Here is a 14,463-nt window from a genome sequence, read left to right as displayed (position 1 = left end):
TATATATATATATATATTCAAAATATATAAATAAGCCTATCGGATGCGAGAGAGACAGAGTGAGATTTAATGATAAAAAAAAAGAAAGATAAGGAAATATTTGATGCTCTTGATGAGATTTTATCACCAAACTCCAAAGGTTAATTATCACACTTGTTGATAAATGCAGGCGTCAAAGTTCATCACAATCCCTTTTGTTGGCCTTGGACACACACATTATCAGTGTGAAAAATGATCTTTTTTCCCTGTTTGCGAACAATTAAATGAATGTATTGGAAATGATTGAAAAACAAAGCAAAAAAAAAAGAAACCCGATGCTGCTGCTGACACACGCACAGCTGCATGCACTCAAGAGGTGCTAATGAACACAGGTGTGTGCATGTTGTGTGACATTAATGGCAGTGGGCAGGCCGCATTTCCACCAGGGATCCTCAGCCAACCCTTCAAACATTTCTGCTTACACCGCCAGGTAACATTCTCAACACACGAACGCACTGTTTGACATGTGCTGACTTTTGTGGGGCATTTTTTCTTTTAAACATACTTTTGATGATTAGGCTCAGTAGTGTCAATTTTTGTTTAATTTTGGCAACTTTTTTTTTTTTTGAAAAATGATATGAGATGTAATCCATTTTTATGGTGATCCACCTGTAGTGTGTTTATCGTTTTTTAATGCTGCTGTAAAATGTCAAATAGTGGTTGGAAATGCTTGTCTTCTTGCTAGCTAGTGTTGTGGTGCCTTTTGAGCAAGGCACCGCTGGAATGCAACTCGGTTTCAGCGAATGCTTTTGAGCAGCCAAGAGATTGATGACATCGTGTAAACGCATCAAATTGGAAGACCGGTTTCTTGTCATCCTAGATTGGGTGACAAATGTCAAAATACAAGTGAAAGACAATAAATAGCGGGTGTTTTTATTATTATTTTTTTTTATTATTGGCTGTTGTACCCAATTCAGTCGATAAAGACTCGTGCTGCTTTATCACACGGCCAAAGTTTAAAGGTCTGTCTGTGTGTGACTTTTATGACTACTACAAGTTCTTTACTTACTTATTTTTCTTCTTGTGGACTGAAGAAGAGCTGAGAAGAGGTTCTGCTTTGTGTCCACGCCGACAGCACCAACCGACGGGTAAGAACATTTGATGTAAAAAAAAAAACACGGGGCTTGTCACTTTGTGAAAACAATTGGTAATTATTTTTGACTCCTCACATCCTGTTTGTCAGTTGACAATTGTCATTTGTGAGCAAGTGTCAAAGTTAGTTGTGGTGTTCCGCAGGGGTCTATACTGAGACCAGTTGTGCAGTTCAGTATTTACCTTGGTACCGATGGTGTTAAAAAAAAAATAATAATAATTGTGCTCAACGATCATGTTTCGATTATAAAAGCAGGTCGATGGGCTTGGTAATAAATAGCTGAGGATATTATTATTATTTTTTTTTTATGTAGCAAGAAATTAATTTAGTCTTCCCGTTAAATTAAAACAAAATTGTTTAAGCTGTATTACGCTGTTGACATTATTAAATTTGCCAATCTTGTGATTTACAGTTTATCTCATTGTGCAAGGTTGTTGACTTTGACCCCAGTTAACAGAGTCGAAGTCACTCCAACCTGACTTGATCCATTTTTTTAAATTTTTTTTTTTTTTTTGGGTCGTCAATCTCTCAGCAGAGGATTGCGTGCGCCATGGAGTTCCTCTTCCAGCTTCTCTTCTCGCCGCTGCCCACGCCGGCTGTCATCTCGCTGCTGGCCCTGGCGGCCGCCACGCTCTTCTACCTCAGCACCAGGCCCACCCCCCTGCGTTCCCCTGCCGACCTCAAATGTCAAACCCTGGGCATTAAGGTGTGACACAATGATGCCTTCAAATGTTATTTTTAGGGCGTTACTCATTCTCGTCTTCTTAGGATGGCGCCAGGAAGGTGGCTTTGCTCAAGGACAACAATAACCTGATGGCTTATTATTACAATGACGCCAAGACCATCTATGAGGTGTTTCAGAGGGGTTTGAAAGTTTCAGGTGAGTTAAAATAAATTAGGTGTCAAAATTAGTGTGCTTAATTTAAAAGTTCCTTTAACGCCACAAATTTTTGGAATGCGAGCTTAAAGACCGCCTGTAATGGGGGAAATTCCAGTCGCAACTCACTCTAAAGAAAGTTGGGTCAAAAATAACCCAATTATGGACTGATCCACTTCATGGGTCAATATGACCCAACTTTCTGGGTTGTTTTATACAAAACGACCTAATTTTTTTGACCCAAGTAAAGAAACCGAGCAATATTCACGAGCTGATTTATGCCGAAAGATCTATTTCTTGAGTCAAAGTAAAGGATTGGTCCATTTTTGACCCATAGTCATTTAATAATAATGCATATTTGTTAGGGGTGTGACTTGCTGGTACCTGGCGATTTCGATACAGATTAATCCCGATGCGAATCCCTAAATTGATTATTGCGATTTTTTTTTTTCTTTCTTTTTATTGTTTTTTATTTTTATTTTAATTTTGCTCAAATTTAGAAAATACTAATTGGTAAACATGTACACTGTAAGATCTGTATGAAAATGTATTTATCTAAAAATTGAGGCTTATAACTGAGCCACTGCATTTAACAAAACGGCTTGAACAACACTGAAATAAAATATTAAGGCTTAATTTTCCATTAATAAAACATTCTTCCATGCTTAATGTGTGAATCCTAACCCCAAGTAAGACGTTTTGTTGAATATTCCCATAAAAAAAATTTGTTTAAAAATCGATTTGAGAATTGCGCGCTGTAATATTGCCGAATCTATTTTTTTCTAGCACCCCTAATATTTGTTATGTTCATGTTAAAGATTAGATAGTTCTTAATATGAAAAGAAAAATGCCACACCAATGTCTTACAAATGTAATTATGCCATCTAGTGGCAGAAAAATGCATATCAAAATCACTTTTTTACAGTACAGTTTTTAATTGGAACTCCATTTTATGAATTATGAAATTACTGTATCAATGACTAAAAAATAGCTAGCCTGGAAATCCAGACTCACTCGCATCTTTGCCGGAGAGTGAGTCTGGTCAACCACCTAATCGGTCGCATTTGTGAGGTGGGGCAAACCTGAGCTAACAGACAGTGGAATGAGCCAATCAGCGAAGAGCGGACGTGACGTCAGAAATAGCCATATTTCTTTCCTGCCACTTTAAGTCATGCGATAATTATGATTTCCACATTTTAATTGCCTGACATCCCACAAATAAATAAATAGTTGACCTCAATGTGTTTGCAGGTAACGGGCCATGTTTGGGTTTCAGGAAAGCAGGGAAGCCGTACCAGTGGCTCCGGTACAAGCAGGTAAAAACACCTGGACGAGGTCTCAATCCCAGTTTGGTTTTAAAACCCTCTCCTGTCTTTGCAGGTGTCTGACAGAGCGGAGCACTTGGGTTCAGGACTCCTTCAGAGGGGCTTGAAGCCCACTCCCGACACTTTCATCGGCATCTTTGCTCAGAACAGACCAGAGGTGAGCTAAAAAAAAAAAAAAAAACCTCACCAAGTGGAAGTTCCTTCCCATGAGGGATTAATTTTGATGTTTGCAGTGGATTATCGGCGAGCTGGCCTGTTACACCTACTCCATGGTGGCGGTCCCGCTGTACGACACTTTGGGTCCCGAGGCTCTGGTGTTCATTATCGACCAAGGTAATTAGCCAAGAGGCAGATTACAGGTGGCTCCTTGTTTCCTCAGGAGATCAAAACTCGTCTTTGTAAGGTGCTACGAAGGCCGTCTCGGAACGTCATTTGTGAATCCTGGAGAAAATGAGAAAAATGGTCACCCAAAAAAAAAAAAATCCCCAAACACCAGATTCATTGATTGGCATGAAATTTGGTGGGCGTGTTTATTTATCATTATGAAATTCCCTTCCCCGCCTCACGTCTTCTACTGACGCCTACCCAATCTTGTCAAGAGTCATTGCTGCCATCTAGGGGCCAAAAATAGTCATTAGGCTAACTAGATTTGCTTGAAACTTTCACCACAGCTGGCCAAGGCTTTCCTCCACCCGTTTCAAAAAAAATAAAAAAAATAATTGGATGACATCATTGGCGGCCCTCCGTAGGTTTTTACTTGACGTCTTTTAACGTCCATGGCAGTCAAAGAGTTAATTTAATTATTTGGAAAAAAAACTGTCACCCAACATGATTTCGACTGTTAACCAGAACAAACCATTTATCGGATTCAGCCAACATTGTTTACGTTTTCCTTGAATGTTTTCAATTATTTTTTTCTTCTGGAGAGCTCAGTATTGTTTATTCGGTAATTTTACCGATTTGACGTCATCATCATTGCTCTCTCTTTTAAAAAAAAACAAAAACATTTTAAAATTATTTTTATTTTCTATGAGTGTATTTTCATTAGTTCACCTAAAACCTATTAAAAAATCCCATACCGTTCACCTAAACCGAACACTTCCAGCCAGAGTCGTGAGGCTGTCAGGAGACCCGAGGAAGGACCAAAGGAAAGTGAAATCCAGCACCGACCAGACCCCTTGAATGTGTTCATGTCCAAAGTGGGATATTTCTAACTTCCCACAATCCTCAAATGCAGCAATGGAACAAATTTAATCATTCCGCGCAGCAAAAACTGCTGAGTCACAGCTCGAACCACTATCATAGACAGACCAGCGCCAAGCATCAGTTTTACAATAAATATAGCTGCTTTAATTTTACACCATTTCCTGTGTTTTAGCCGACATCTCCACAGTGTTGTGCGACAACCAGAAAAAGGTTGAGGTTTTGCTGCAGAACCGTGAGAAAGGCTTGACCCCTGCCCTCAAAACCGTCGTCGTGATGGACCCGTTCGAGTCGGACTTGGCGGAGCGAGGGGCCAAATGTGGCGTGGATGTGGTGTCCATGCAGGATGTGGAGGTAGCAAAGCATCACATGGTCAAAAGTAATGGGACGTGCTTTTTAATGAGGCCGGATTATATTTTTGCTTTTGTCTTCCACAGGCTGCAGGGAAACGTGACCTCCAGAAGCCCCTGGTAAGCCACATTCACATATTTAGTGCTCACCGCTAACACTAAAAACGCAACTTTGCCAAGTGCATCAGATGCTAATTTAACTCATTCGCTGCCATTGACGGCGCTAGACGTCAAAAATTCATTTGAACTATTTCTATTAGTTTCACATTTTTTGAGGGAGTGTGACCAAGAAATGTTTTATTGTACATTTAGAACGGATATAAAATTTGTGATTAATCGTGAGTTAACTATTGAAGTCATGCAATTATTTACAATTACAAAATGTAATCGTCTGACGCCCCTCATTTTTAATCTTTTCTTTTCTTTGTATTAGGGGCATTGGGCGATTTTTTTATTATTATTATTATTATTTTTTTTATTGTTATTAATCACATGACTTCACTAGTTAACTCAAGATGAATCTCAAATTTTATATCTGTTCTAAAAGTACAATGCATTTTTTTTCCTAGGTTTTCATAAAGTGAGAAAAAATATGAAAGAAATAGTTCAAATGAATTTTGACGTCTATAGCCGTCAATGGCAGTTAATGATGGCGCAATGCTAAGACTCGGTCTACTTGCCCACCACAGCCTCCAAGGCCAGAAGACCTCAGCATTGTCTGCTTCACCAGCGGAACGACAGGTGAACCAACGGAACCCACGACCACGTTTTTGACTTTTTATTTTTATTTTTTTAAAGTGCTTTAATGTTCTGTTTGAACTTTCAAAGGAAATCCCAAAGGCGCGATGCTGACTCACGAGAACGTCGTCGCTGATGCTGCTGGCGTCCTCAAAACCTTTGAGGTGTTTTATTTATTTATTTATTTTGCTAAATGCGTGCAATGAAGGAACATTTAATTGGAAAGTGAACTCATTGTCTGTCCCCACAAGGCGTCCATTGTTCCAAATCCAGAGGACGTTACCATTTCCTTCCTGCCGTTGGCGCACATGTTTGAGAGAGTCGTGCAGGTAATGTCGCCCGAAAGGTCAAGCAACTTTTAGCTCTTGAGATTTTTGGTTCAAACTGTAAACCTCCGCACAATTCCTTAAAGTTGGCAACTAGAGAAAGGCCGATGTGTTGTTGTATTTTTCAATGGGGGTGTGAATTGCCTAGTACCTTTTGATTCGATCCCGATATAATTCTATAAATTGTCAGTTTTTTTTTTAACTCAATTTTAGAAAATATTAATCAGTAAACATGTACACTGTAAGATTTGTATGAAAATGTATTTATTAATCTGAAAATTCAGGCTTATGCAGTCTGTTATGTTTGAACAACACTGAAATAAAATATTAAGGCTTAACATAACATTCTTCCATGCTTAATGTGTAAATCCTAACCCTAATTAGGATGCTTTGTTGAATATTCCCATAAAAAAAATGTATGTTTAAAAATCGGTTTGAGAATTGCGCGCTGTAATATCGCAATATATTGCTGAATCGATTTTTTAATTTATTTTTTATTTTTTCTAACACCCCTAGTTGGGTTAGGCTGATAATTGATATTTGTAGCTAATATTCATTTTCAATAAATGGGGGTGGGGGGGTATTGGTGGGTTTAATAAAGTAAATACCATAGCTCTCTATAATTCCCCCCCCCCCCCCCCAAAATTTAAAAATAGCTGAAATTCCGAACTTTCACATTTCTTTTGTCTTAACGTCTAACAAAAAGTTTACAAGATCAGCAGCATCTTTTATAAAGTTAACTGAAAACGTAAAGAAAGAGCTCCCTGAGATTAAAATTGTTTACCTTTTTATCGGCCGTCAGATAAAACAAAAAAACAAAAACGATATTAATGACTCAATTTACCCACCAGTCAGCTGATTTATTTTTTATTTTTTTGTTATCCTGCAGATTGTGATATATGGTGCTGGTGCTCGAGTTGGATTCTTCCAGGGAGACATCCGATTACTGCCGGATGACATGAAGACGCTGCAGCCCACAATCTTCCCCGTCGTGCCGCGACTTCTCAATCGGGTCTACGACAAAGTTAGTCATTTTTGTGCCTATGCTTCATTCACCGTCTGAGTTTTTTATTTTGTCACATGGTCTGTTCTCATCCAGGTGCAAAGCGGTGCCACAACACCTTTCAAAAAACGGCTGCTCAACTTTGCAGCGCAGAGGAAAATGGCCGAGGTGCGGGTGGGCGTCGTCCGGAACAACAGCATTTGGGACAAGCTCATCTTCCACAAAGTGCAGGTACGACCTCAACTTTACGCCACGGAACGAAGCCATGAACATGAAGCGATTGAGCCGGCAATTCAATTTAGGAGTCTCTGGGCGGACGAGTGCGAGTCATGGTGACGGGGGCGGCGCCCATCTCTCCGTCGGTGCTGGACTTCCTCAGGGCCTCGCTCGGTTGCCAGGTAATGAAGTTGATGCGAACGTTTGGCAAAGCGCAGATCTGTCAGTATTTCCTCCTGGTAGATCTTTGAGGCGTACGGGCAGACGGAGTGCACGGCCGGCTGCACGTTCACCATGCCGGGAGACGGCACTTCGGGTACGACGGATGCCGACCGCCGCGAACGCGTGAGGGGGGGAAGCCGTAATGTTTGTGACGTTTACCGCAGGACACGTCGGCGTGCCGCTGCCTTGTAACGTGGTGAAGCTGGTGGATGTGGAGGAGATGAATTATTTTTCGTCCAATGGTGAAGGCGAGGTGGGTTTTGTGGATTATTTGTAAAAGGAACTATTGGAGGAGGGAGTTAATGGATCGTTTAATTTGGTCTCTTGCAGGTGTGCATCAAGGGTACAAATGTGTTCAAGGGTTACTTGAAAGATCCAGAGAAGACCGCTGAGGCTTTGGATAAGGATGGTTGGCTCCACACTGGAGACATTGGAAAATGGCTGCCAGTGAGGAATCAAATATTTATTTTAATTTGTTTTTTTTAAATAAAAAAAAATATATATTTTTTTAAACTTTGCTAACAATTAATTGGTTTTGTCCCCGTGATCAGAATTGCGTCCAGATTTTTTATTAAATTATTAAAAAAAAAAAAAAAAACTATTTAATTTCGGTTAACTTTGCTAACAATTAATTTGTAACTTATTTTTGTCCCTGTGACCAGAGTGGCATCCTGAATATTTTTTATTTTTATATATTTATTATTTTTGAGAAAAAAATACATATACATTAGTCAACTTTGCTAACTATTAATTTTGAACTTATTTTTGTCCCTGTGACCAGAGTGGCATCCTGAATATTTAATTTTTATATATTTATTATTTTTGAGAAAAAAATACATATACATTAGTCAACTTTGCTAACAATTAATTTTGAACTTATTTTTGGCCCTGTTACCAGAGCGGAATCCCTATTTTATTATTTATTTTTAATAAACATTAATGTCAACTTTACTAACAATTAATTTGTAACTTATTTTTGTCCCTGTGACCAGAGTGGCATCCTGAATATTTCCATTTCTTATTTATATATATATATAAAATTTTATATTATTATTTTTGAGAAAAAAATACATATACGTTAGTCAACTTTGCTAACAATTAATTTGTAACTTATTTTTGTCCCCGTTACCAGAGTGGCGTCCTGAAGATCATCGACCGCAAGAAGAACATCTTCAAGCTGGCTCAGGGCGAATACATCGCACCAGAGAAGATTGAAAACGTCTACGTGCGCAGTGGCCCCGTGGCCCAAATCTTTGTGCACGGAGACAGTCTACAGGTGAGATGGGCATGAACGTGCAGACAACAAACGGACTTTAAAATTTGAAATCGTTTCTACCTGCCAGGCCTTCCTGGTTGCAGTTGTGGTCCCCGATCCAGAGGTCTTACCAGGTTTGGCCAAGAATCTTGGATTCCAAGGCTCCATTGAAGAGCTCTGCAAAAACAAGGTAATGCTTCATGCTGTGATTCTGAGAGATGTGAGGGGAAGGCTTTCATTGAGATTTGTTTGTTGTTGCAGGAAATCAAGAAAGCTGTTCTCTCGGACATGATCAGTCTAGGAAAAGAAGCAGGACTGAAGTCCTTTGAGCAGGTAACTGCGACAGCATATTAAAAAAAAAAAATCTAACTGCTACAATGCTAACTGTCATCTCTATGCAGGTGAAGGACGTGTATCTCCACCCTGAGCAGTTCACTATTGAGAATGGCCTCTTGACCCCCACGCTGAAGGCCAAGAGAGCCGAGCTCAAGTCTTTCTTCCACATGCAAATTGACCAACTTTACGCACAATAAATGAACTCTGCTTACTGCAACTTGTCAAATCTCTTCCTTTCACTGCCAAAGCAACCATTCGCATACCCGTAAAGGACTCGCACTTCACGCATTAAGACAACACTGCCCTCATGTGGTCGAACAATGTAGCACAAGATGCTCGTCTGCCTAACAAAATGGGGAGGACGGTGTCATCATGTAGGGTTTCACAAAAGATTACAGTGGGAGTGTAACAAGTTTAAATAATGGTTACAATGTTACTCTTATTCTTGACATTTAATTGTAAAAAATGTCTTTCGTGGTGTAGTACTAGCCAGTGTTACGTTAAATATACCCATCCATTATTATTTTTAAAACTAGTCAAGCAACCATTCAAATCACACCTATGGACACATTTGAGTCTTCAGGAAGCTGCAGAACACGTAAACTTGAAACCCGGGTCGTATTACATTATATGGATTTAGTATGTGTGTTTTTAAATAAACATGACAAAGAGTAAAACAAAATAATCCAATGCATTATTTATTCCTTCTGTTCAAGGCTGAAGATAACTTTGGGATTTAAGCCACAAATTATTATTTTTTTATAGTAATTAGTATAGTAATTAAAAAAAAAAATTTTCTATCAATACAAAGTACAATGACTACATTTAAGGGATGAAATAAGAATGCAATAAATGGGTACATAAGTAAAATTAAATATTGGAGCGCACCAACAAACAAAATATGTCTACCTTTTACAAAATTATAGATTTTACATTCTTTATATTTTCAGGTACGGAGTGAGATCAATAGAGTGAAATAAATTCAAGCAGTGGGGAAAGGTTGGTAATGTTGTTGATGGGCAGTGTGACGTCACAGGTCGCGTGTGGACTGCTCCATGTGACCCGGGTGGGTGGGGGGTGCTCTACTACTTTTCCCACACTTAACTGGAGGAGGAAGAGTAGTCGCTACTCGCTGGTACGTCCGGCGGCCGACCCACTCACTCTCAAATTCTCTCCGCCGGCCAGCCGCGCCTCTCCGGAAGTGCCTCCTTTTCCCTGGTTCCCATCTGTGGGTCATTTTTGGATTTAAGTGGATTTTGTGGTGGAATCGTCCGAAGAGTGAAGTCACCTGAGAGCCAAAATGGCTTCTCCCGCCACAGGTGTCCGCCGTCTACAGGTAAGGAGACGACGGGTCTTCCCTCCTCCTCCTCCTCCTCCTCCCCCTTCTTAACTCATCAAATATCCATCTGATGTTATCTTTAAAAAAACAGTTTTAAAGGAAAATAAATGTCGTAGTTTGACTGTCTACAAACAATTTAAATGGAGTCTTCTGAGATCTTGCAGCACGCACATGACATGAATTAGATTAGCAGCCATTTAGCGTAATTGCTCTATGTTATTAGCACGCTTTTAAATGTGTGCTACATGTCCACCAATTGTGTTTTACACGAATTGATACTTTATTGGTCCCTTGCTGCAGAAGCCACACACAATAAAGACACAACATAAGATGCAAATGAATGGTGGGAAACAATGAATAGTAGGCTACAATTAAAATAATAACAATCAATTAAAATAATTCCTCCATTATCCAGCCGTCCATTTTCTGTAGGTATTTTCCTCATTAGGGTCACCACGGGTGACCTCAAAGTCACTTAAGGTCGAAAGGAGGGTTTGGTTACCAGCCAATTGCAGAGCTCATGTAGATGGACAACCCGAACCAAAATAAATGTGCAAATGAAGATTATAACATTGCCCTTATTTGCAATGACTTGCTTTTCCTGCTGTTTGGTCTATTGCGTTTAGCACCCTTGCTCATTCACTTATCATTAAAAAAACAACAACTATAAAACACATCTAGTTGTGCTTATTTATACATTTTCACTGCTTTTCTTTAAAGCTGTAAATTAGTGCATAAATGCTCTACTCTTGGCTAATGCTAGCTGCTACTCCTAATGCGCCAGTAGTAGCTAGCATAGTCTGGTCCAGTTGATCAGTTAGTAGCAGATGCGGCCCAACATCAGTTACACTAGTTAGTTCGAGCTGTTTATGACATTTCTCAGGCGAGCAACCATTATTTGAGAAATCTTTGCTGTTTGCATCCGGTCTTGGTCGTTAATACTCGCGAATAGTAAGGGTTTACGATAGTCCTGGTTAATGGTCGCAGTTGTTGCATAACAGTGTGTGTGTGTGTGTGTCCATATCTTGTTTAATGGAGTTAATGTTCATTGTTTTAGGTGTCGTTCTGCACACACAGAAACAAGGTTAATGGGTTCATAAGTTTGTTTCTTCTGGAAATGCTGACTCGTGCTTCATGTAGAATAGTCTAGTTCAGGAAGTTGTTTCCTGATATTGAGCAAGAGCCTTCTAACTTAGTGGGAACAGTTTAGGGGAGTTGACTTTTCGCTTTTGATCTACTGCCTTGCTGTAAAAGTGACATGTGTACAAAAAGACAAGTTCCCATTAAATGTTACTGTGTCTGTTTTTGTCTGCCGGAGTGCTGTCGTACAAGTCAAAGCAGCATGTTTGTCAGTCTGTGTGGATTAATGGTTGACCACAGCGCTAATGGCTGCAAATACCTGACCGCTCCACCCTGTGTCTCAAAACCAATACCCAACACGCAATTAGCAACTCCCGTGCTCTCATTTCTTGGCCTTCTAAACGCTGAGCTTGTTGACAGGCGGCGCGAATGCTCGCGAGCGCGCGCTCAAAAGCTCCGGCCGTTGTGTTTGGATTTACGTGGCGGGAACTATTCACAGTCGCCCGCCCTCCATTGTGAGGGGGAAAAGTCTCGTTGCGCTGATTCAGCACGTCGCGTCGTTGGTGGCGGCGGCGGCGGCGGCGGCGAGTGCCTCTCCGTGCCGGCTATTGTCATGGAACCAGTAAACACCAGCTCAGCTCTGGCGAGCTAACGTCACCAGACAACGGGGTTAATTGTCCTCGGTAGTGTGGATGCCTAACAAGTTGACTGAGAAACTTATAAAAATGAGTGTATCAAATAAAGACAACGTAGAAAAACATTTTAAACTAAATTTCACACTGACATTAATGAACTTAGAAGAGTTGTGTTGTGGTTAGATTGGTTAGTTATTCCGCAGTGTTTCTTTACAAAGCGACATTGCCAACTAGTGGCCTGGCATGCACATTACAACTACAGTTCTTTGTTGACAGTTTGTGAAACTTTCCAGAAGTTTTTCAAACACTTCCTGTTTACCCCGTTTAATTTAAGGAGCAGCGGAATTTCTTTTGAAGTCCTGCAGATTTAATAAAAATCGCGACATCTGACGATAGTGTATCCATAATACGGCGCAAAAACAATAATTTTCCGTAATGATAGCTTGTCAAAGTGCGAGCTTGAAACCATGTTCAAGTATGACGCCATTTGTGCGGAGACAAAGATGGATTGTAAAACATGGAAAGTCTTTGTGACTCATGTTTGTGTGTCTGGTCTGTCTCACTTGTGTGTGTGTGCGTGTGTGCGGGATTCTTCCATCTGCTGTGAAAATGAGCTTCTTTTATTCCACGATAACCTTTCCTCCCTCTGTGGCATTTTGGAAAAGGAGTCCGTTGAGGGGCGAGGAATCCTCAACAAGGAGCCGTTTGCTTCTTCCTGGTTTCTTGAATGTGGTTTCCATGGCGACTAAGCTGTTGTTGTTGTTTCCATGTCCATGCAGTAGCGTTGGCAGCCAAACACAAAATGCGATATCAAGCTCTCGGTCAATTGTTTTTTGTTAGCGCGGAAGTATTAGCATAGCTAATGACTGCGCTAATAGCCGCTAACAGTGCTAAGTGCAATTACCAAGCATTATGCTTCATTTTTATACTTGTGGTGGGGGGGTCCACATTTCTTGAGTTTCTTTTGAAAAAGTCCACCTTTTAAAAGGGATAAAATTTTATTGGCCTTCCCAGAAGTGACAGCATAAACTCCATTTAAAAGCCATTACGACTCATCAAAACACATTTAGATTCTCATCAAAGCACTCAAAAGTATTTTAGTTTGTTGTTGTTTTCCCAACCTGTAGGAATTTGAAATAAAACAGAAAGGACAAAAGATTGTCCCTTGTGACCTAAACATAGCATTTAGCATGTTTTTGTGTCAAGGCTCCTCTTGTTCGCACATCATCATTATCGGGCATGTAATAGGAAGACGTCTGCCGAGGTTTCCATCAAAGGCGACCGTCGGATGGGCAGCCGCTCTCCTCCGAGAAGTCCATTAATTCCCACTAATGGACGCCTCAAAGGACTACATCTCGTTTGTGCCGCTCGTCAGCCACTGATGACTTTAATTTGTTGTTTTTTTTATGTTTGGCCAACATCACAAGCGCCTCATGACCCGTAATTGTTCGAGTGGAGGCGTTTAAACTGACGTTGACTGTAGGGAAAATTGACGATCACTTAGGGTTAAGCAATTAATGGATTTTGTTGATTCATTCAAGTTTATTTGTCAGGATAATTTTTTTGTCACTTTAGTTTAAAGTGTCGCCCTGCTGAAGTTAAATTGTTTAATTTTTTCTTGTTTTTTTGTGTGTTTTTTTTAAAGTCCATTTGCCAAGACGAAACACTTTTCCCCCCTGCAAACCGTAAAGATTGAAAAAATAATAATTCTGTGGAAAAGGGTGGTCGATAACGCTGCAATCAGGTCATTGTCATTTTTTTTTTTTTTTTACTAAATTGTAAAATCTCATTTGTGTGTGTGTGTGGGGGGGGGGGGAATCTGAGCCCTGATTAATTATTCAGTCTTAAATACTGAATAATAATCCTTTTTACTAACATTTATAACGTTAAATGCTATGCACAGATTAGCATAGCTGATTCTATAAAATGTCCGAATTTTTAATGCTCAGTTAATCAATTACTTTATTGTTATGCCCTTCCCAAGTGTCCACTAATGGCTCACTAGCTTACATTAGCCAAACCGGCATGTTCTTCTTCTTTAGTTAGCAAACTAGTTGAGTCAATCAACAGCACCTCTGCTGTTCACAGCCAAGTACTGCACTCACTCAAACGTCAATTTCAGCGCAACCGTCGGAATTCATAGCGAACAATTACTCGCCTAATTGATTGTTATGCCCTTCCCGAGTCCACTCTAATGGCTCATTTGCACGTGTTAGTGTCCGTGTCACTGCCGGATGCCGGCTAGTTCCGCAGTTCATGGACTTGCGAGCCTGAAACGCCGTCTTTTGCCGTATATGATCACAAAATGGACGCCTCGCATGTAATATGTGAGGAAGGGTGCTAAGATGATGCTCGCTTCCTGTTTCTCTCGGTGGGCTGCACGCTGAACGTTTGACAGTTGATGCTTTGAGCTGGACAGTGGCTTC

The 14,463-nt window shown here is 40.2% G+C and overlaps 2 protein-coding genes across 8 annotated transcripts in view; both read left to right on the top strand.

The window, feature by feature from the left end:
- The first annotated feature begins 357 nt into the window (after nucleotides 1-357).
- acsl5 (acyl-CoA synthetase long chain family member 5) lies at nucleotides 358-9,200 on the top strand. Of its 6 annotated transcripts, none has more exons than XM_077549974.1 (22): nucleotides 358-469; nucleotides 1,074-1,127; nucleotides 1,665-1,838; nucleotides 1,901-2,012; nucleotides 3,261-3,325; nucleotides 3,390-3,491; nucleotides 3,568-3,667; nucleotides 4,713-4,891; nucleotides 4,975-5,007; nucleotides 5,577-5,628; nucleotides 5,716-5,789; nucleotides 5,877-5,954; nucleotides 6,841-6,975; nucleotides 7,051-7,185; nucleotides 7,257-7,352; nucleotides 7,414-7,486; nucleotides 7,557-7,645; nucleotides 7,723-7,839; nucleotides 8,525-8,668; nucleotides 8,736-8,837; nucleotides 8,909-8,980; nucleotides 9,049-9,200. In XM_077549974.1, the coding sequence occupies exons 3-22, from the start codon at nucleotides 1,683-1,685 to the stop codon at nucleotides 9,178-9,180; spliced, it is 2,046 nt and encodes a 681-aa protein (XP_077406100.1). In that variant the 5' UTR covers nucleotides 358-469; nucleotides 1,074-1,127; nucleotides 1,665-1,682; the 3' UTR covers nucleotides 9,181-9,200. The 6 variants fall into 6 exon arrangements, with proteins under 6 accessions (XP_077406100.1, XP_077406101.1, XP_077406102.1 ...); XM_077549975.1 differs by having other exon boundaries at nucleotides 359-469; nucleotides 1,668-1,838; XM_077549976.1 differs by having other exon boundaries at nucleotides 374-469; nucleotides 1,077-1,127.
- Nucleotides 9,201-10,101: 901 nt separating this feature from the next.
- Nucleotides 10,102-14,463, top strand: part of LOC144037977 (ankyrin-3-like) — an 88,964-nt gene continuing 84,602 nt past the window's right edge. Inside the window, exon 1 of one of the 2 annotated variants that reach the window (XM_077549921.1) lies at nucleotides 10,102-10,319. In XM_077549921.1, the coding sequence (XP_077406047.1) occupies nucleotides 10,284-10,319 (36 nt within the window). In that variant the 5' untranslated portion in view covers nucleotides 10,102-10,283. The remainder of the gene's footprint in view (nucleotides 10,320-14,463) is intronic. The other variant, XM_077549942.1, reaches the window with a different exon arrangement.

The sequence above is a fragment of the Vanacampus margaritifer genome, chromosome 18 (assembly GCF_051991255.1).
Source record: "Vanacampus margaritifer isolate UIUO_Vmar chromosome 18, RoL_Vmar_1.0, whole genome shotgun sequence".
NCBI lineage: Eukaryota > Metazoa > Chordata > Actinopteri > Syngnathiformes > Syngnathidae > Vanacampus > Vanacampus margaritifer.
The sequence above is the reverse complement of the archived record's forward strand: the minus strand, read 5'-3'. Positions and strand labels throughout refer to the sequence as shown.